Consider the following 22,624-nt stretch of genomic DNA (forward strand, 5'->3'; position numbering starts at 1 on the left):
CCCAGGCTGGAGTGCAATGGCGCGATCTCGGCTCACCGCAACCTCCGCCTCCTGGGTTCAGGCAATTCTCCTGCCTCAGCCTCCTGAGTAGCTGGGATTACAGGCACGCGCCACCATGCCCAGCTAATTTTTTGTAGTTTTAGTAGAGACGGGGTTTCACCGCGTTGACCAGGATGGTCTCGATCTCTTGACCTCGTGATCCACCCGCCTCGGCCTCCCAAAGTGCTGGGATTACAGGCTTGAGCCACCGCGCCCGGCACTTACAAGCACCTTAGAATGTCACTTCTAAGAGGCTCATGAACCCCAAGTTATCTTGGGACCTCAAGAGGAGAGGAATTTACCCAACTCATATTTGAGTATTTGAGGGTACAAACCCATGGCTGGGCTTGACTTTTAAAATGTCTTATCTGAGATTCTTCATGAAACAGAGTTCAAGCAAAGCCAATTTAAAAAGGCTAAGTGAAAAATAATTATTCTTGCCACACATTATGCAAATAATCAGGCCATATACAGTAAGACTAAAGTTTATTTTGTAAACAAATCAGTTCTATTAAGATTTTTTTTTTAATAAAAATAGGGAATGGAGATAGAAAAATTATGCTTCAAAAGAAAAACTATAGTACACTGTTGTTAGCTGTTCTTGAGGTTTCTTTTGCAGTTTAGACTAAATTTTAAATTCTTTGTGGGTTAGAAGTCCCCAAACTAATGCTTTCAAATCTTTGCTTTTAAAATTGGGAATTGTACTCCTCATCCCAGGACTCATTATTTACCTTAGAAGGTAAAATTGAAAATAAATAAATAAATAAGGAAAAAAAGAAAAAGGGCCGGGCGTGGTGGCTCATGCCTGTAATCCAAGCACTTTGGAGGCCAAGACGAGCGGATCACCTGTGGTCGGGAGTTCAAGACCAGCCTGACCAACATGGTGAAACCCCGTCTTATATTAAAAAAAAAAAAAAAAGAAAAAGGTAAAATTGGCTGTTCACTTGAACACTGTAGTAAAACTATAGATGAGAGTACTAATGTTTCTGCCATGCAAGCTTTAGAAGCTCAACCAGGCCTGCATGAGTATGCTCTCAGACAATTGCAAAGCAGTTCCACTCTTCTCACCTTAGGGTTCACTCCCATTCCCACTAAGTGCTCTGTCAGCAGGAAGAAGCCAGAGTGATCAATGGCCTTTTCCCATGTTCATAGCCTACACCTTAAGATTAAGGTGTTACATAACTCAAAGGGAGAGATTGAAACTGTCTTTGCAAAATTATGACAGACAGTGAAAGAAATCTAACTTGACTGACTCCATCTTGCTTCTAACCTCCAAGCTGTACTCATTCACTCCTGGGCATAGGCTGAACTAACCTTGGGAGAAACTTAGTTTATAGTTTAAAGAAAGATGGTAACAACCCTTTCCCAAAGTAGACCTCCTTCCTGCCTGGGGACAAGATTGTCTTTGTAGGACTAACATTGGCCACAAGATTAGAAATTATGGTTTAGGAGTCATGTAGCTGGAGGCTACAAGATTCTGACCCTCCCTAAACTGCTCATAAGTGTTTAAGATACTTTGCAGAGCCTGCACTTGATGAATCACCTGGCACCCCCCAGATCAATGAACTAGCTCATCTGAAACTTGTGGCCCCCACCCAGGAACTGACAAGAAAACAGCTTCAACTCCCTGATTTCATCTCTGACCAATTAGCACTCCTGCCTCACTGGCTTCCCCCTACCCTTAAAAACTCTGCTCCCAGGTCAGGTAAGGTGGCTCACGCCTGTAATCCCAGCACTTTGGGAGGCCGATTCAGGTGGATCACCTGAGGTCAGGAGTTCGAGACCATCCTGGCCAACATGGTGAAACCCTCCGTCTCTACCGAAAATAGAAAAATCAGCCTAGTGTGGTGGCACATGCCTGTAATCCCCAGCTACTTGGGAGGCCGAGGCAGGAGAATTGCTCAAACGCTGGAGGCAGAGGTTGCAGCCAGCTGAGATTGCACCACTGCACTCCAGCCTGGGTGATATCTCAAAAATGCACAAACAAAACAAACAAAAAGCTCTGCTCCCCCAGTGCTCAGGGAGATTGATTTGAGTAATAAAACTCTGGTCTCCTGCATAGTGGGCTCTGCGTGAACTACTTTTTCTCTATTGCAATTCCCCTGTCTTGATGAATGGGCTCTGTCCAGGCAGCGAGCAAGGTGAACCCCTTGGGCAGTTACAGTTTCACCATGTTGGCCAGGCTGATCTTGAACTCCTGACTTCAGGTGATCCGCCTACCTCAGCCTCCCAAAGTGCTGGAATTACAGGCATGAGCCACCACACCTAGCCATGCATCACATTTTTATTTGTAAAAGTAAAAACCATGGAAACAACATCAGTATCTAGCAATAGGATGCTACATGAATTAGAATTATCATACATTTGAGTGATGCTAAAATTTTATTCAATCATTAAAAATGATTGTGTAGGGCTGAGCATGGTGGCTCATGCCTATAATCCCAATGCTTTGGCAGGCTGAGGCAGGAGGATCGATTGAGCCTAGGAGTTCAAGGCCAGCCTGGGAAACCCCATCTCTACAGAAAATAAAACGGATGTGGTGACACGTGCCTGTAGTCACAGCTACTTGAGAGGCTGAGGTGGAAAGACCACTTGAGCCCACGAGGTCGAGGCTGCAGAGGAAGACCCTGTGGTCTCAAAAAAAAAAAAAAAAACAATGTGTAGGGCTGGGCTCTGTGGCTCATGCCTGTAATCTCAACATTTTGGGAGGCCAACGTGGAAGGATGCCTTGAATCCAGGAGTTAGGGATCAGCCTGGACAACATCACAGGCTCTGTCTCCACAAAAAATAAAAAAAAGCCAGGCATGGTGGCATGTGCCTGTGATCCTGGCTACTCTGGAGGCTGAGGTGAAGGATCACTTGAGTGAGACTTTGTCTCTAAACAAAACTAAACTCTGTGTGTGTGTGTGTGTGTGTGTGTGTGTGTGTGTGTGCGCGTGCGCGCGCGCGCACGCGTGCACTTACAGTGCTAAACAACTTTAAGTGTGACACAACATTGCAAAATATTCCAGGCAGCAGAACAATTGTTAAGAGCCTGGGCTCTAGAAATTAATGCCTATGTTTGAGTCCTGGCTCTTCACTCACTAGCTGTATACTCTTGGGCAAGTTACTTACCTTCCCTGCACCTCAATGTCACCATTTATAGCATGGGGACTCATATCTAGTCCGTAGTGTTGCTGTAAAGATTAAATGAATTAATAAAAGTGGAGGGCAGTGTCTATCATCTAGTAAACAGCCAACAAATATTGGTCATTGTTACAGAAAATTGGAGGAGGGGAAAATCATATCTAGCTGAGAATGGATCAGGAAAGGCTTTATGGAGGAGGTGACATTGAAGAAAAGGTTTAATGCTAATGAAGAGTGATGGTCGGGCGGCGGGGGGCAGGGGGGGGGGGGGGAGGGTCAAAAGATAGGGAGTTAAAGATAGAGGAGGTGGAAAGGCTTAAGTTGTGTGGGGTCATGAGTGGAGAGATGAGGGGCGGCATGTGGCAGTGGGAGCTATTGAAAACTAAACCTCCAAAGAGAGACAGAGGTCAAAACGTGGAGGGCCTTGAATGCCAAATTTAAAACTGGAGTTAATCACTGACTATGAGAGTCATTAAAGAGAGAGTTGGGTTGGGCAAGGTGGCTCACATCTGTAATCCCAGCACTTTGGGAGGCTGAGGTGGGTGGATCATGAGGTCAGGAGTTCGAGACCAGCCTGGCCAACATGATGAAACCCCATCTCTACTAAAGATACAAAAAATTATCTCTGCGTGGTGCTGGATGTCTGTAATCCCAGCTATTTGGGAGGTTGAGGCAGGAGAATCGCTTGAAAACAGAAGGTGGACGTTGCAGTGAGTCAAGATCATGCCATTGCACTCCAGCCTGGGCAACAGGGCGGCACTCCATCTCAAAAAAAAAAAGAAAAAAAGAAAAATAATAATGAAATAAAGAGTAATTCTCTTCTTTGTGGAAGAGAAAAAGAAAGCCCTCTTTGGCAGCATTGAAGACTGACAACTTTCCGGTTTTATCCTTGAGTGTTACCAACTTCAGAAACAACTCTCTGAGGACTAATATTTCGATTTAGGGAAAGGAAAGGGGGACAGAAAGGAAGAGATGGAAAAAGGGAGTGAATAACTGAAGGATGATAAGTGAGAGGGGGAGATGAAAAGTGAGCCCTATGGGAAGGCGGCAGCAAAGGCTCTCTTCCCTAATTCCTCATTCCTGGGGTCACTTGGTGACTGAACTAATATATAACCTACCTTCTCCTCATTTAAGATTTGAAGTTTCTGTCTTTAGTTTAGGGCTTCATTTAAGTTCGAGACTGTCCTTTTGGCCTGTGAGCACACGTAGGGCATTAGGACCCAGCGATTGTTGTAGTGAGAGTGGTTGAATCTCGGTCTCTCAATTTTTCTCTCGAGCTCCCTCCTCTCCCTTTGTCATTCTAGCTGCCTGCTGCCTCCGCAGCGTCCCCCCAGCTCTCCCTGTGCTAACTGCCTGCGCCTTGGACAGAGCGGGTGCGCAAATCAGAAGGATTAGTTGGGACCTGCCTTGGCAACCCCATGGCATCCCCCAGAACCATAACTATTGTGGCCCTCTCAGTGGCCCTGGGACTCTTCTTTGTTTTCATGGGGACTATCAAGTTGACCCCCAGACTCAGCAAGGATGCCTACAGTGAGATGGTAAGTAAAGCAAACGGGTGATGAGGAGTGCATTCCCATGGGATTGCGAGGACCTCTCCCCTTTTTTCCTTCTCAGTCTCTGGTCCCATCCCCTTAGACCCTATCCCCACCTGGACCCTCCCTTCTCAACAACTTTGCAGCTCGGGAGGAGCAGCTGGACAAGAGCGATTTCGTTTGTGGGCTATGCTGCTCTGGAGCCACTGAATGCCAGTTGGGGGAGGGGTTGCCCTGCGAATACCCCCCACCCCAAGTAAACCAGAAGGCTGAGACCTGCTAGCACCTGTCACTGGCAGGAATCCTTCCCTCCTTGCAGCACGCACCCAAAGTCCAGGCAACCAGTCTACAAGTCTGATTCCCTCCCTGTGAGCTAAGAGTTTAGCAAGCGGAGAGTTTATTTATTTTAGAGCAGAACAAAGGGGAAAGAGGGAAAGAGCTGGGAAAAATGGGCTACTAAAAGAAGCAATTTCTAGGGGCCGAATGGTATTCCTCATCCCAGGCAGACAGCTGATAGTATTCCTCCAGCCACCTGGGTATGTAACTGGATCCTTGAGACAAAACATTCTTCGCCCAAATAAAGGTCACTAAGCTCTTGCTTCCCCTTCTCTCAAGGGAGAGCTAGGTGTTTTGTTTTATCTTTTTTGTGTGTAGGGTAATTACGAAATCCTCAAAGTCTGCTTTTTCTCTCCTGCAAAACAGTCCGTAATCCCCACCTTCCTTTCTGTGGATGTCCAGAACCAGGCCCTCTGCAGGTTTTCCCCTCTGCAGAGTTGGAATCACCGAAGGTGACTGGCCAAAACATCTCCTCTGCAACCTGGGGGCTGGGCTGCTTTCCCCAGTTGGGCGTGATGAGGACTTGCTCTTATGCTGTGGAGTACTAGGAGATGGCAGGGAATGTTTCCAGCACTTTCAGGTCTCTCCCCTCTCCCCCTGTCACTTTGCTTCTTCTTTTCCCCACCCCAGCTGAAGGGACCCTGCTTCTCATTGCCTTTGCTAGACCGTCAGTAATGGGAGGGAGCACATTAATGGGCTCTCAAGGTCAAGAGAGAAAGGAGCTTAGGGGAGGAACAGAAGGAGAGAGAGAAAAGAGGCATGCCCGGTAAGGGCTGAGGCAGGGAGGGACAGCCTCACACATTGCGAGGAATTCATAGCTCTCCTGAACCCACTGCAGCGCTTTCCAGGGCCCCTTAACGTGAGCTGCAAATGCATGGAGACTGGCAAATTATATTAATAGATGCTCAGAAAATGTTTGCAGGCAGCTCTGGCTTCTGTCTCAGGGTTTAAGCTGGAGCTTTCTATTTCTTCCTCACCACAGGATCACCCTAGGGTGGGGGAGGGTGGCTAGGAGTCGAGGGCTTAGGTCTAGCCCCAGTGGCAAATCTTTACATGCTTCTCCTTCTCCCTTCCCCTCCTCCCAGCATGTTTGACCAGATGGAATTGAAATCAGGTCAAAATGAGTACCCGAGGCAGCCTGCACTGGGAGAAGAGGGGCGGGGTGGGGTAGCAGAAGCCACCAAATGGCTTGAAGAGGTTGGGAAAGAGGGACAGGGTGGAGGGGAAAGGCCACTAGATATCTGTCTTGGTGGTAGTAGTTTGGTGTTAGATTATGACTAAATGAATATGGTCTTGCTTTACTTTTCATATGTACATATATTTATATATTTGTGTGTGTGCACCATAGGTATTTGTAAGCTTTCCCTAGCCTTAGGGACACACTACCTTTCTTCAGTATATTCCCTGCCCTCCAGACCCTAGTCAGCTGCTTCAGAGGCACCCCAAGCTGCACCCTAAGTACAGTGTTAGGCTCTGCAGGCAATCCGACTAAGATGGAGTCACCGGGAAGCTTCCTACCAGCTTGGCAGGAGCTCACGAGGACCAGCCACAAATGGGTTTACAGTATGTTTCTTCCTAGAAATGGAGCTGCCTAGTGCAGCCCAATGAAAAGCAGAAGAAACAAATATGAAGATTTCATATCACACATAGGAACGTATTTAAATAGATATAATGTAACACAGCAATATAGAACCATTGTGTGTGGGTGTGTATGCACACTTCTGCACTTCTGTGCTAGGGGCATCTAGAGGGAATGGAAAGATTGTATCTAACTGAGAAGTAGAAGTCACAGTAGTTTGAGGAGGGTTTTCAGACTGCCCTTTTTCAGGGTCCCTTCCTGCATCGAGCATCAGGCCATAGATTGGAGACTGCTCTCTGGCATAGAGCCTACTGCACAGTGCCTGGGCTTGGCCCAGTTTTATTCTCATTCCCATAGGAAATGGAGGGAAATTCAGTTCTAGTACAGAGAAGGTACTCAATATATGTTTGTGGAGTGGATGGGTGAATGAATGAGTCATTGTAGCATTGCCTTGGCTTGTTACCACTCTTCAGATTTCTCTGGTTGGCTCTTGATTATGCAGTTCAGGAATATGTCTTGCTTCTTAGAGGGGCTCTCTAAGAAGCCTCTCTCTAAGAGGGAGAGTCTCCAAGAACCCCTAGATCAGTTGTGATGATTATCTGGGATTTTCTGTTTTCCATTAAGGAGTGATTCCTCTGCATCGAGGAGGTTAGTCATGTATTGACTGCAGTGGCATTTCTTACAAGATCTCAAAGCGTTGTTGCTGCTATTGTTGTTTTAAGATTATTTGTTCTTTAGAACATCTCTGTGAGGTATATTTCGTGAATTAGTTATTTTTTTTGTTTGTTTTGAGACGGAGTTTCACTCATGTTACCCAGGCTGGAGTGCAATGGCGCGATCTTGGCTCACCGCAACCTCCGCCTCCTGGGTTCAGGCAATTCTCCTGCCTCAGCTTCCTGAGTAGCTGGGATTACAGGCACGCACCACCATGCCCAGCTAATTTTTTGTATTTTTAGTAGAGACGGGGTTTCACCATGTTGACCAGGATGGTCTCTATCTCTTGACCTCGTGATCCACCCGCCTCGGCCTCCCAAAGTGCTGGGATTACAGACTTGAGCCACCGCGCCCGGCGTGTATGAGTTATTTTTATTTTACTGATGAATAAACTGAAGCAGAACAAGTTTAATGACATACCCAAGGCCAGGAAGGCAAGCTGTTGTTGGAGCAGAGATGAGAAACCAAGTCCGTGACTCAATACTCCCAATAGAAAGATCATTAATGATTAAAACTGTTGGGATTTTATGGATGCCAGAATGGAGAACTGATTCTTGAGAATACCTGGTACATTCTTCCTCCTTTTATTGTACCAGTTTAACTGCCAAATCCATATTGTAAGTTTTGTTTTACTTCAAAATCAATTTTTTAAATTTTAGAGTTTTGATTTGATTTGGTTTCTCTTTTCCTTTCTCTCTCTCTCTTTTTTTCTGCTTTTCTGCCAACTATTTTTTTTTCTTGTTTTAAAATCATTTGTGTCATTCTTAGGTGTTATCTTCTCCATGGAGAATCATTGCTAAAAAAACAAACAAATAACTGTGAACTTTTCTCCTACTTCTACTGGGGAAGTCAGGAAGGGTTAGTGGAAAGAGTGCAGGCTTTTTTTTAGCAATGATTCTCCATGGAGACGGTGTTTCATTCTTGTTACCCAGGCTGGAGTGCAATGGCGCGATCTCGGCTCACCGCAACCTCCGCCTCCTGGGTTCAGGCAATTCTCCTGCCTCAGCCTCCTGAGTAGCTGGGACTACAGGCATGCGCCACCATGCCCAGCTAATTTTTTTGTATTTTTAGTAGAGACGGGGTTTCACCATGTTGACCAGGATGGTCTCGATCTCTTGACCTCGTGATCCACCTGCCTCGGCCTCCCACAGTGCTGGGATTACAGGCTTGAGCCACCGCGCCCGGCCAAGTGATTCTATTTTATGCAGTGGTTTCTTAACTGATTTAAATAGCCAGTTTAAAGGATTGAAATCAAGCATTTATTTATTTATTTATTTTTGAGATGGCGTTTCATTCTTTTTGCCCAGGCTGGAGTGCAATGGTGCGATCTCAGCTCAGTGAAACCTCTGTCTCCGAGGTTCAAGCAATTCTCCTGCCTCAGCCTCCGGAGTAGCTGGGATTACAGGTGCCCGCCACCACGCCTGGCTAATTTTTATATTTTTAGTAAAGATAGGGTTTCACCATATTGGTCAGGCTGGTCTTGAACTCCTGACCTCAGGTGATCCATCCACCTGAGCCTCCCAAAGTGCTAGGTTTACAGGCATGAGCCACCACCCCTGGCCTGAAATCAAGCATTTATAAGAACAAGATGATATTTTTATGTGCCCTGTGGACAGACCTGTATGCCATCAGCTAATATTGAAAAATGCACACTTGCCACTGTGTAAGGTACAGTGGATCTCATGCAGAACTTCCAGATGCATCTCTGAATAGCCCATTTGGCATGTGTTGTCCCATACCTCCTCCAGATTTAGCAAGTATCATTATAGAGTACTCTAAATCCCACGTGAATTCAACACGACTGGCCACTCCCTTGACTAAATGCCTTTATTAGTTCACTTAAAATTGGGAGACAGCCCTTAAAAGTGCTGGGATGCAGTGACTAGGAACATGTAAATAGTTGGTTTGCTTTAAATTTGGTGTTCAGCTTTTTGTAGTAGTGGCTTCATCCTATAAGCACAAGGGTCCACATATGAAAAGGTAAGAAAACACCAAAATCCTGCTCAAAATAAAGCCAAGAGATTTTAGTCCTGAGGATGACTGGGCAAGTCTCTGATTCTTTGTATCCCCTCATAGTAAAGGTTTGTTGATTTGATTTATTTGTTCATATGTAGTTAAATGCCCTTCTGTTTATGTAATCCTGAGGAAACACTCCCAATATATTTGGGCTGTTTATTTAATGTTCACAGGTAATCTTTTAAGCTTCCAGTCGCTGCTATTACTTGCTTTCCAACTAGGTAATAAGATAGTAATTTACTGATGCTTAGACTGCTCTCTGAGGTGGTACAGTATGTTTATATTCAGAGGAAACTGAGACCCTGAGATGTGAAGCAGCTTTGCTTAGTTCACACAGCCTGCCATCACAAGCTAAACTACATATTAGAGCTTATGTTGGGGAGCTTGTAGCCTCTCAGTATGGACAGCAGCTGAGTTTGTTTCAGACAGATCTTTGACTGACAGTAGGAGTCCGTCTTCTGGTTGCCCTACGATGCAATCTGGGAAGGGTCCACTTTAACTGGTACAATTAGGCTTGCCAGCTTCCTCTTTAGGTGGGCACTATATGACACTGGAAAGTAGAATTGCTTAAAAGGTGCTTATCATTCATGTGGCTATTTGGCAATTAAATATGTAATGGCTTTTTATTACATTTAAACAATGATCTATGATTCACATGGGCTTTATTTCTTACAGGGACTCAGAAAAATCACACATGAATCAGTACATTTTGTAGCACTTATGTAGGCTTTACGGTTTAAGATAGCAACCAGGCTGAGATTTTTTTGCCAAAATATATTTTTATCAGTGCTTTCTTCGGCTTTCATATAGTTTTTTTTCTTGTAAATCTTATTGAAGTATAACATATATACTGAAACATGCACATAGCATAAGTATGCAGCTCAAGGAATTTTCAGAACATTCTTGTGTAACCAACACCCATATTAAGAAAAAACACATTGCTAGACACTGTGGCTCACGCCTGTAATCCCAGCACTTTGTGAGGCCGAGACAGGTGGATCACCTGTCAGGATTTTAAGACCAGCCTGGGCAACATGGCGAAACTCTGTCTCTACTAAAAATACAAAAATTAGCTGGGCTTAGTGGTGGGTGCCTGTAATCCCAGCTACTTGGGAGACTGAAGCAGGGGAATTGCTTGAACCCGGGAGGCAGAGGTTTCAGTGAGCCAAGATTGCACCACTGCACTGCAGCCGGGGCAACAGAGCGAGATTCTGTCTCAAATAAATAAATAAATAAGGGGGGGGGGTAGAGAGAGAGAGAGAGAGAGAGAAACAGCACATGACCAGCACCCCATAAACCTTCCTCAGGGCCCCTTCCAGTTGCTACCCACCTCAAGGGTAATTACTATCCTGACTTCTAACAACATAAGTCAATTGTACCTGATTTTGTACTTTATATAAATGGAATTCTACAGTATATTAGCCAATTTATCTTTTCCTTTTACTAATTGGCATGAGTGAACTGAAGTGGATACCACTTTCCCTGTGTTCTCATTTTGTATTTTGTCTTGTTAGCTGGCTTAGGCTGGTTATTAATTGTAATCATGAGTGAACTGGAGTGGACACTACTTGCCCTGTGTTCTCATTTTGTATTTTGTCCCATTAGCTGTCTTGGGCTGGTTATTAATTGTAATCAAAGATTAATATCATTTGACAGTTTTGAGCTGTTCAAGTTTAATGTCATTAATATGAGATCATGAATCCTGGTGTGTGGTGAAGAATAAATGACAAAAAGGAAAAAAAAAGATATGACTAAAGAAAGGCTTCGGCCGGGCTTGATCGCTCACGCCTGTAATCCCAGCACTTTGGGAGGCTGAGGTGGGTGGATCACCTGAGGCCAGGCATTCTAGACCAGCCTGGACAACATGGTGAAACCCTGTCTCTACTAAAAATACAAAAATTAGCTGGGCGTGGCGGCAGGCTGAGGCAGGAGAATTGCTTGAACCCAGGAGGCAGAGGCTGCAGTGAGTCAAGACTGTACCACTGCACTCCAGCCTGGGCGACTGAGCAAGACGCCATCTCAAAAAAAGAAAAAATAATAAATTTAAAAAATAAAAAGGGTCCATATGCTTTTGACTCATGTCTGAATCATAATGTCCTCATACCATAAGAATGGACCTGCTTGATTCATCAATGATTTTGTTATCATTAAAATAATTACTGTGGCTTGCAAACATATGGATTTCTAATTGTGTGGTTCATTTGTGTGTGTGTGTGTGTGTGTGTGTGACAGCGTCTGGCTCTGTTGCCCAGGCTGGAGTGAAGTGGCATGGTCTCAGATCACCTCAACCTCTGCCTCCAGAGTTCAAGTGATTCTCCTGCCTTAGCCTCCTGAGTAGCTGGGACTACAGACGTGTGCAACCACGCTTCGCTAATTTTTGTATTTTTAGTAGCGATGGAGTTTTGCCATGGCCAGGCTAGTCTCGAACTCCTGACCTCAGATGATCCACCCGGCATGGCCTTCCAAAGTGCTGGGCGTGAGCCACTGCACCCAGCCTAATTATGTAGTTCGTTAATGATCAAATGTGTGTGTGCTGATGCTATGACACTTTGATTATTTGACTAAATCTTTAAAATGATCATTTAATTTACTGAATCTGAGGAGAAACTGAGGTCATAAAACACTTAGTAATTTTCTCCAAGCAATTTAGTGGCAAAACTAAAATTGGAATTCGGCTTAAGAATCCCAGTCTCAAGGATGTTGCTACATGATTGCCTTTGATTACAGGAATTTGAAACATACAACTAAACCTGTCTTTTTCCTGGGGTTTTTTTGTTTTCTCCCTCCTATAAGGAAACTATGTTTTCAGAGCCTGGGTTATTGCAGTGGAAAGAACACAGACCTAACAAAGTGATTTGCAAGAGCCTTTTAAGAAAGTGAATCTGTCAACTCTCTTTATTCTTACTATCCTTACAATTAAAGTCTTTAGAGACCTAGTTACTATAGACTCAAGACATGTGACCCTTCTATTGTTAAACTTGAGGTGGCCTCGACCAAGCATAATGAGGGGGCTGACAATAACAGGATTCTTTTGATGTCTCTATCCTACTCCACAGGAGAAACATAAATGGTTTCCTATGATGTCAAGACCCATCCAAGCTTAGTTTCGTCTCCAGTAAACTAAACATTCCCTCTTTGGAGTCCTATGGAATCAATCCTCTCTGTACCTATTCAGCTTTCAATGACAGATTTGATAAAATGGCTTATCCACATGCAGTTTTCTCTTGAGAAAAGGAGGAAAGAAAGAGGCAACAGCTGCATAAAATATCCACAGCTGCAGTTTAAGAGGTTAGCTAAACAACTAAAAATGTAATATGCAGTTTTACTAAATGGAGAGAAAAAAGATTACTGAAGTTATAGGAACTTGATTTAAAGACTTGGAATTTGGCCCCAGGTTACAGATTGCACTATAGTAGAGATAAGAATCTATTCCTGAATGATGGGTGGTTAAGCCCTAGTCAAAAAAGGAGTGTTTCCAGAAGCCACTCAACAAGCATCTGGAAATCTTGGCTCCAAACTGACTATAAGAAACTCATCCTTTGGCCGGTGCAGTGGCTCATGCCTGTATCCCAGTATTTTGGGAGGCTGAGGTGGGTGGATCACCTGAGGTCAGGAGTTCGAGACCAGCCTGACCAACAAGGTGAAATCCCATCTCTACTAAAAATACAAAAAATTAGCCAGGCATGGTGGCAGGCACCTGTAGTCCCAGCTACTTGGTAGGCTAAGAGAGAATAATTTCGTGAACTCAGGAGGCCGAGGTTGCAGTGAGCAGAGATCGTGCCAGGGCACTCCAGCCTGGGCAATGGAGCAAGAAGAAAAAAAAAAAAAAACTCATCCTGGGCCAGGCGTGTTGGCTTACGCCTTTAATCCCAGCACAGTATTTTGGGAGGCTGAGACGGCAGATCACGAGGTCAGGAGTTCGAGATCAACCTGGCCAATATGATGAAACCCCTGTCTCTACTAAAAATTCAAAATTTAGCCGGGTGTGGTGGCACACACCTGTAGTCCCAGCTACTCAGGAAGCTGGGGCAGAAGAATCGCTTGAACCTGGGAGGCAGAGGTTGCACTGAGCTGAGATCATGCCACTGCACTCCAGCTCAAAAAAGAAAAGAAAAGAAAAGAAACTCATCCTGCCTCCTGTGTTAATCACATCAGAAGTTTACACTTAGGATTTAGGAATTGCCTCTTGAGAACCTTTGTGTTGCTAATTAGAAATGGCCCTTACTTATCCAGTGGTTTTCACCTATAATCCCAACACTTTGGGAAGCTGAGGCAGGAGGATCACTTGAGCCCAGGAGTTTGAGACAAGCCTAGGCAACATAATGAGACCCAGCCTCTACAAAAAATGTTAAAAGATATTAGCCGGGCATGGTGGCACAAGCCTGTAGGCCCAGCTACTCGGGAGGCTGAGGCGGGAGGATCACTTGAGCCTGGGAGGTCGAGGCTGCAGTAAGCCCTGATGGTGCCACTGCACTCCTGCCTGGGTGATAGCAAGACCCCATCTCAAAAGTGTTAAGAGGCCAGGTGTGGTGGCTGACGCCTGTAATCCTAACACTTTGGGAGTCCGAGGTGGATGGATCACCTGAAGTCAGGAGTTCAAGACCAGCCTGGCCAACATGGCGAAACCCCGTCTCTACTAAAAATACAAAAGTTAGCTGGGTGTGGGGGTGCACACCTGCAATCCCCGCTACTTGGGAGGCTGAAGTGGGAGAATCGCTTGGGTCCGGGAGGCAGAGGTTGCTGTGAGCTGAACCACTGCAATCCAGTCTGGGTGACAGAGCGAGACTCTGCCTTAAAAAAAAAAAAAAAGTATTAAAGAAGCCTCTTGGGTCTACATATTTTCCCATAATGTCCCCCTGCTACCATCACCAGAGTGCAGAGGGAGAAGGATAAGGCAGATGGCATGTATTGAGGTTAATGAGAGGAAAGGGTGGACTTCTCACCATCACCAAGTACCCTAAACCTCAGCTCAGCTCTGCCTCACATGGGTCTGGCTCCTTTCAGCCCAAGGTTTTACTCTGCCTCTTTGTCAACCTCTCTCCTAATTTCTCTCTGAAAAATCCTTGATTTAATCTAAGATGGGCAGAGAGAGGAAGAATGACTAACACTTTGTATTCCCATATAGACTCAGGAACAACAGGGTAGGGACGAGGGTGAGGTGGAATTTTAAATAAGGACAGTCTCTGCCAAGGCAGGTTTAGGGAGAAGTAAGTGAAGCAGGGTCGTGCAAATGTAGAGTCAGAGCCTACCTTTATTTGAAAGTTTGATATTTTGTTCATCATGGATATTATTTACTTTGATTAATAAGTGTTTTTGGTGCCATCTTAAATTTTCCACCCAAGGTAAGTAGCCTTGCTGACTTTACCTTAGCCCAGGCTTGTTCAGGAACTTTCAAATAATTTGCTCAGAGACACCTAACTAGAAAGTGGCAGGAGCACTTTGGAAAGTTGAGGCAGGCCATATAGCCAGGCACTGTCTCTAAAAAAACGTAAAATAAACAAATAAATAAAATAAATTTAGCCAGGGGTGGTGGTGCATGCCCTGCAGCCCCAGCAACTTAGGAGGCTGAGGCAAGGTGGGAGAATTGCTTTTGAGCCCCAAAAGTCGAGACTGCAGTGAGCTCTGATCTTACCACTGCACTCCAGCCTAAGTGACATAATGACAGCCCATATCAAAAAAAAAAAAAAAAAAAGAAAAGACTAGAAAGTGGTAGAGCTGGGATTTGATGCCAGTCTGTTTGCATCTAAACCATGATTTTTTTTCTAAACTTTTAGTCTTTTTTTTTTTGAGATGGAATCTCTGTTCCCCAGGCTGGAGTGCAGTGATGTGATCTTGGCTCACTGCAGCCTCTGCCTCCCAAGTTAAAGCAATTCTCTGCCTCAGACTCCTGAGTAGCTAAGATTACAGGTGCCTTGCCACTATGCCCAGCTAATATTTTTGTATTTTTAGTAGAGATGGGCTTTCATTATTTTGGCCAGATTGGTCTTGAACTCCTGACCTCATGATCTACCCGCTTCGGCCTCCCAAAGTACCAGGATTACAGGCGTAAGCCACCAAGACCTGCCTGCCATTAGTCTTTTTTTTTTTTTTTTTTTCTGAGATGGAGTTTCTGTTGCCCAGGCGGGAGTGCAGTGGCGTGGTCTTGGCTCACTGCAACCTCTGCCTCCTGGGTTCAGTTGATTCTCCTGCCTCGGCCTCCTGAGTAACTGGGATTACAGGCATGTACCACCACACCTGGCTAAATTTTTGTATTTTTAGTAGAGACCAGGTTTCACCACATTGGCCAGGCTGGTCTCGGCCTCCTGACTTCGCTATCTGCCCACCTTAACCTCCCAAAGCGCTGGGGTTACAGGCATGAGCCACTGCCCATTAGTCTTTTAAGAGTTCTCATAGGTGATTATCTTAGGCCACTCATGATAATTAATCAATTAAGTAAAGATACATTTGCTTGTTAGCATTTGTTCCAGATCTACAGTGTGTGAATACTATTTTAAGTGCCAGATGCTTCTGAAAGTTCAAGTTGGCTTTCTGCCTGATTCTTATTTTTTTATTTTTTTGGTGCCATGACTCTGCCTTATTCTTACACTTGTCTAGCATTTGGCACTTTTGACTATTCCTTTTTTTTTTTTCTTTGAGACGGAGTCTTGCTTTGTCACCAGGCTGGAGTGCAGTGGTGCAATCTCGGCTCACTGCAATCTCTACCTCCTGGGCTCAAGCGATTCTCCTGCCTTAGCCTCCCAAGTAGCTGAGATTACAGGCATGGGCCACCACACCCGGCTAATAAAACATTTTTTTTTTGAGACCATACTTTCTTCTATCTGCTTTGTGGACTCTTCTTTCTTTTCTCTTTCTTTCTTTCTCTTTCTTTCTTTCTTTTCTTCTTTCTTTCTTTTTTTTTTAGTAGAGACAGGGTTTCGCCATGTTGGCCAGGCTGCTCTTGAAACTCCTGCCCTCAAGTGATCTGCCTGCTTCAGCCTGCCAAAATGCTGGGATTACAGGCATGAGCCACTGCACTCGGCCTCTCTTCCCATTTCTTAAATGTCTGTCATGCATTTTTTCCCATTGTATATATCCTCCCTGGGCATGATAATGACTATCTCTACCTTTAGTCCAGACTTCTCTTACTGAGCTGCCTTACTGGTCCTTTCCACTTGGATGTCTTAGAGATACTAAAAAACCCCAAACTGAGTTCCTCATTCTTTCCTGATCCCTGACCACCCCTCCCTCCATTCTGTTCCTCTTATATCTGATATACATCCATAACTTGGAGAACAGTAACACCTATTTATCTCTCTAGCACCCAAGCCAGAGAACTGAGAATCATTCTTGACTCTTCCCTTTCCCTCAGTGCTCACATCCAATGAGACACCAAATTCTGTAGATTTTGATTTTGCTTTTTTTTTTTTTTTTTTAATTGAGATGGAGTCTCGCTCTGTTGCCCAGGCTGGAGTGCAGTGGCGTGATATCAGTTCACTGCAACCTCCGCCTCCTGGGTTCAGGCGATTCCCCTGCCTCAGCCTCCCTAGTAGCTGGGATTACAGGCACGCACCACCATGCCCAGCTAATTTTTTTGTATTTTTAGTAGAGACGGGGTTTCACCATGTTGACCAGGATGGTCTCGATCTCTTGACCTCGTGATCCACCCGCCTCGGCCTCCCAAAGTGCTGGGATTACAGGCATGAGCCACTGCGCCCGGCCTCTTCTTTTTTAGACAGAGTCTCACTCTGTTGCCCAGGCTGGAGTGCAGTGGTGTGATCTCGGCTTGCTGCAAACTCTGCCTCCCAGGTTCAAGCAATTCTCTGCTTCAGACTCCCCAGTACCTTGGATTACTGGCACCCATCACCATGCTGGGCTAATTTTTGTGTTTTCAGTAGAGACAGGGGTTTCACCATCTTGGTCAGGCTGGTCTTGAACTCCCGACCTTGTGATCCACCCACCTTGGTCTCCCAAAGTGCTGAGATTACAGGCGTGAGTCACTGCGCCCTGCCCAGATTTTGCTTTCTTTCTTTCTTTTTTTTTTTTTTTTTAATAAGATGGGGTTTCACCATTATGGCCAGGCTGGTCTTGAACTCCTGACCTCAGGTGATCCACCCACCTCGGCCTCCCAAAGTGCTAGGATTACAGGCGTGAGCCACCACGCCCGGCCCCCAGATTTTGCTTTCAAAGCATTCCTCGATTCTGTCCCCTTCCCCTGATCCTGACTGTCATTATGCTAGTCCACATCTCTTACCTGATCTCTTTGTGTCTAGGCACACTTCCCCCAATTCATCCTCCACAGTATTTCCAGAGGGACCATCTTTTCTCTTTTTTTTTTTTTTTTTCCAGACAGAGTCTTGGTCTGCCACCCAGGCTGAAGTGCAATGGCACAATCACAGCTCACCAAAGCCTTGAACAACTCTCTGAAGCCTTGAACTGCTGGGCTCAGGCAAACTTCCTATCTCAGCCTCCCAAATAGCTGGCACTGCAGCCATGCACCACCACGCCCAGCAAAATTTTAAAAAAACTTTTGTAGAGAGAGGGTCTCACTATCTTGTTTAGGTTGGTTTGCATTCCTAGGCTTGATCCATCCTCCTGCCTTGGCCTCCCAAAGTGTTGGGATTATAGGTGTGAGCCACTGTGCCCAGACTATTTCCAGAGGGAACTTCTTTAAAAGTTCCTCTTGGCTTATAAGACAAAGTCCAGCTCCACATCAGAACAGATATTGTTCTCCATGATCTAATTCATATTTATCTCTGCTATTTCACGTCTCACCCCCCTCTCTTCCCTCCGTCACCCTATGCTGAACTGAAGTGGTATTTGGCTGTATTTGGTGTGTCAGGGTCTTTGCTCATCCAGCTTCCTCTGTCTACAGTGCCCTTTCCTTTTTTTATCTTGCAAACACCTGCTCTACTTTTAAGATGCCATTCCAAGTTTTCCGTCACCATCTAGGGAGATTTGACCACTCCCTCTGGTGTACCTATACTGTTCCTACTACATAATTATATCCGGCACTTATAACACTTTATTGCATTTGTGTATTTACATATCTGCTTTTCCCCTTATAAACCTCAAACTTCATGAAGACAGGACCTTTGACTAATAGACACCTATATCCAGAGTACCCAGTACAGTGCCTAGCACAAGGAGGCACTTAATAAATATTGAATTCAGATGAGAGCACCTCCTGGAAAGAAAAATAAAGAAAGAAAAGAAAAGAAACCTTTTTTTTTTTTGAGATTGAGTCTCGCTCTGTTACCAGGCTGGAGTGCAGTGGCAAGATCTTGGCTCACTGCAACCTCTGCCTCCCAGGTTCAAGCAATTCCCCTGCCTGGCTAATTTTTTGTATTTTAGTAGAGATGGGGTTTCACCATGTTGGCCAGGATAGTCTCAATCTCCTGACTTTGTGATCTGTCCGCCTTGGCCTCCCAAAGTGCTGGGATTATAGGTGTGAGCCATTGCACCCAGCCAGAAAGTATAAACATTGAATGAATGAATGGAAACAAAATGAAAACAAAGCAGTGGGCCAACCCAATAAAACACTTGATAAAATCTCATCAATTTACTGCAAAATGAGGCAGAGGTCAATCTGGATAGTGAAAAATAGGAATGACCTATTATTCTAAGGTCAATATAATTCTGTTACTTTGTAATCTTATATAGATCTCTATTTATGTACCACTAACTGTGCTGCTTTATGGTGTTTACATATCTGTTTCCCCCTTCCAGTCTGAAAGCTTCATGACCCGTCTTATTTAGCTCTGTATCATTGATGCATTACCCTTAATAGATGTACAATAAATATTTGTTGAATCAAAATAAAGGAATGAGGCCGGGTGCGATGGCTCACGCCTGTAATTCCAGCACTTTGGGAGGCCAAGACGGCTGGATCACCTGAGATCAGGAGTTCGAGACCAGCCTGGCCAACCTTACAAAACCCCATCTCTACTACAAATACAAAAAATAAAAAAGCTAACCAGGCGGTGGTGGTGTGTGCCTGAATCCCAGCTACACCAGAGGCTGAAGCAGAAGAATTGCTTGAACCTGGGAGGTGGAGATTGTAGTGAGTTGAGATTCCATCACTGCACTCAAGCCTGGGCAACAGAGTGAGACTCCGTCTGAAAAAAAGGAAATGAATAAATAACATAAAACAAAAATTAAGGAATGAAGCTAGCCAAAGTAGCTTCTTATAAAGGTCTAGGGATTTATTTCAATGAAATGAGAATTATTTTGTCTTACTATATTTTAAAGCTATATAAAGGGCTGACATTTGCATACATTTTTCTATTTGCTCAGCACAAACATTCATTTTTATAGATTCTACAAATATAAACTCCAGTTTCCTCTTTTCTGAAATATCACAGATTCCAAATTAGGGAAGTCCAAGTTAGTGAAGCTTTACCATATTGTACCTTACTTTGTTTCATTTTGCTTGGTATTCATATGCATCTGGGATTTGACAAAGCAGGCACTAGAAAATATGAATGTGCCTAACATGTACCAGCTTTTATGGACCTACTAAATTTAAAAAAAATTCTTTTTTTTTTTTTTTTTGAAACGGAGTCTTGCTCTGTCACCCAGGCTGGAGTGCAGTGACACGATCTTGGCTCACTGCAACCTCTGCCTCCCAGGTTCAAGTGATTCTCCTGCCTTAGCCTCCGGAGTACCTGGGATTACAGGCATGCCCCACCACACCCAGCTAATTATTCTACTTTTAGTAGAAACGGGGTTTCACCGTGTTGACCAGGATGTTCTCGACCTCCTGACCTCAGGTGATCCACCCCCTTCAGCCTCCTAAAGCCCTGAGATTACAGGTGTGACCCACCACACCCAGCTAAAAAAAATGCTTAATGTTATTTATGATTTATAATCATAAATGTTTTTAAACTATAAAAATCAAATTATTTGCCTTATTACCTTTGGTGCTTGTCTTAGTCCATTCAGACTATTATAATAAAATAGCATAAACTAGGTAGCTTATAAATAACAGAAATTTAGTTCTCACAGTGGAGCTCAAGATCAAGGTGGCAGCAGTTTGATGTCTATTGAGGGCCCACTTTCTGTTCACAGATAGTGCCTTCTAACTGTGTCCTCACATGGCAGAAGGGGCAAGTCAGCTTTCTGAAGCCTCTTTTATAAAGGAATTCATCTCATTTAAGAACACTCCACCTTCAGACATAATCATCTCCCAAAATCTACTAATATCATCATCTTGGGGGTTAGGATTTCAACATATGAGTTTTGTTGGGAACACAAACATTCAGACCATAGCAATGATGCTACTAAGGTTTAAATCACAGGGATCCCAGAAGATTGCTTGGTTTTTGGTTTTTTTTTTTCATTTTATTTTACTTTTTTGAGATGGAGTCTCCCTCTGTCACCCATGCTGCAGTGCAGTGGCGTAATTTCGGCTCACTGCAACCTCCACCTCCCCAGTTCAAATGATTCTTGTGCCTCAGCCTCCTGAGCAGCTGTGATTACAGGCGACAGCACCATGGCTGGCTAATTTTTGTATTTTTAGTAGAGACAGCGTTTCACCATGATGGCCAGGCTGTCTCCAACTCCTGACCTCAGGTGATCTACCTGCCTCGGCCTCCCAAAGTGCTGGGATTACAGGTATGAGCCACCGTGGCCAGCCTCTTATTTTAATTACATAAAATTAAGATATGAACAATTATATGTAATGGGACACCAGTGGCTGGTGTGAAAGGGGAATGGAGGTAGGAAAGGAGGACTCTGCTTGTGTTTTCTTCATTCTGATGTTAGAATCATGGTTAATGCAGTAATTTCCTTATAATATTCCCACTCTAGAAACGTGCTTACAAGAGCTATGTTCGAGCCCTCCCTCTACTGAAGAAAATGGGGATCAATTCCATTCTCCTCCGAAAAAGCATTGGTGCCCTTGAGGTGGCCTGTGGCATCGTCATGACCCTTGTGCCCGGGCGTCCCAAAGATGTGGCCAACTTCTTCCTACTCTTGCTGGTGTTGGCTGTGCTCTTCTTCCACCAGCTGGTCGGTGATCCTCTCAAACGCTACGCCCATGCTCTGGTATTTGGAATCCTGCTCACCTGCCGCCTGCTGATTGCCCGCAAGCCTGAAGACAGGTCTTCTGAGAAGAAGCCCTTGCCAGGGAATGCTGAGGAGCAACCCTCCTTATATGAGAAGGCCCCTCAGGGCAAAGTGAAGGTGTCATAGGAAAGTGGAAGTGCAAAGAGTGGACCTTCCAGGCAGTTGCGTCTACGACACCAGGAAGATGTCAGTGTGTGTTTCTCATTCGATTTATTTATCTTGGGGAAGGAGAAAAATGTAAACTGCAAGTTAATGACCCTATTGGCTTGTGTACATCTATATGCTAAAATGACTTCCCCACTTGACATTTGTGCACCACCTGTAATCACTCTGGGGCAACTCTCACATCTTGCTGCATGTACATGTATACGGCTACTATTGAAGTGTAATTGTGAGATGGACTCCAGCAAGCATGTGATTGTGAGATTGTGTGTGGGAAAATGTATTTAACTACTCTGTGTGTGTACACATGCACAAACGCATGTGCAGAGCAGGCTCTGATCTTGAACTAATCCTGCACAGGCATCCTTCCCTTTATAGATTGATTCCAGCAAAGGCAGAATCAAACAAATTTCCGATAAAGAGAATCCTGATTTAAAACAAGTCATGTATTCCCATGGCCGGGAATCTCTCCACAGATGCTGAAAACTTAAAACTCACTACTTTAGGCTGGGCGCGGTGGCTCAAGCCTGTAATCCCAGCACTGTGGGAGGCTGAGGCGGGTGGATCACGAGGTCAAGAGATCGAGACCATCCTGGTCAACATGGTGAAACCCCGTCTCTACTAAAAATACAAAAAATTAGCTGGGCATGGTGGTGCGTGCCTGTAATCCCAGCTACTCAGGAGGCTGGGGCAGGAGAATTGCCTGAACCCGGGAGGCGGAGGTTGCGGTGAGCCGAGATCGCGCCATTGCACTCCAGCCTGGGTAACAAGAGCGAAACTCCGTCTCAAAAAAAAAAAAAAAAAAAAAAAAAACTCACTACTTTAGAGAAAAAAAAATTCAATTTGAAACACCGAGTTATGCATAAAATTAATTAGGCTCTATTCCAACAGTTGTTTAAAATTTAAATAGTCCATATTGAGTTTAATTAAAACAAGGGATGCATGCAGTTAAATTGATAGTTTAATTCTTCAAGTGATAATACAGGAAGTTTCACCTTGCCTTTGTCTGAGCCACACCTACTAAACCCCTTTACTCACAGTTTGAAACTGAAGCAGTAAACTTGTTTCCTGACAT

General features: G+C 44.6%; 1 protein-coding gene across 1 annotated transcript; it reads left to right on the top strand.

Annotated features, from left to right (window-relative positions):
- Positions 1 to 4,426: 4,426 nt before the first annotated feature.
- On the top strand, positions 4,427 to 21,914 carry TMEM35A (transmembrane protein 35A). Its single transcript, XM_032257789.1, has 2 exons — positions 4,427 to 4,703; positions 21,130 to 21,914. The coding sequence occupies exons 1-2, from the start codon at positions 4,584 to 4,586 to the stop codon at positions 21,511 to 21,513; spliced, it is 504 nt and encodes a 167-aa protein (XP_032113680.1). The 5' UTR covers positions 4,427 to 4,583; the 3' UTR covers positions 21,514 to 21,914.
- Positions 21,915 to 22,624: the final 710 nt, after the last annotated feature.

This window comes from Sapajus apella, unplaced genomic scaffold (genome assembly GCF_009761245.1).
Source record: "Sapajus apella isolate SASKATOON/1434 unplaced genomic scaffold, GSC_monkey_1.0 scaffold98, whole genome shotgun sequence".
Classification (NCBI taxonomy): domain Eukaryota; kingdom Metazoa; phylum Chordata; class Mammalia; order Primates; family Cebidae; genus Sapajus; species Sapajus apella.

What these genes read in the sequence shown, in the direction of transcription:
- TMEM35A (XM_032257789.1), top strand. Translation starts at nt 4,584, where the DNA reads ATGGCATCCCCCAGAACCATAACTATTGTGGCCCTCTCAGTGGCCCTG. An exon ending in AGGATGCCTACAGTGAGATG is followed by an intron (nt 4,704 to 21,129) that starts GTAAGTAAAGCA and finishes TTCCCACTCTAG; the next exon opens with AAACGTGCTTACAAGAGCTA.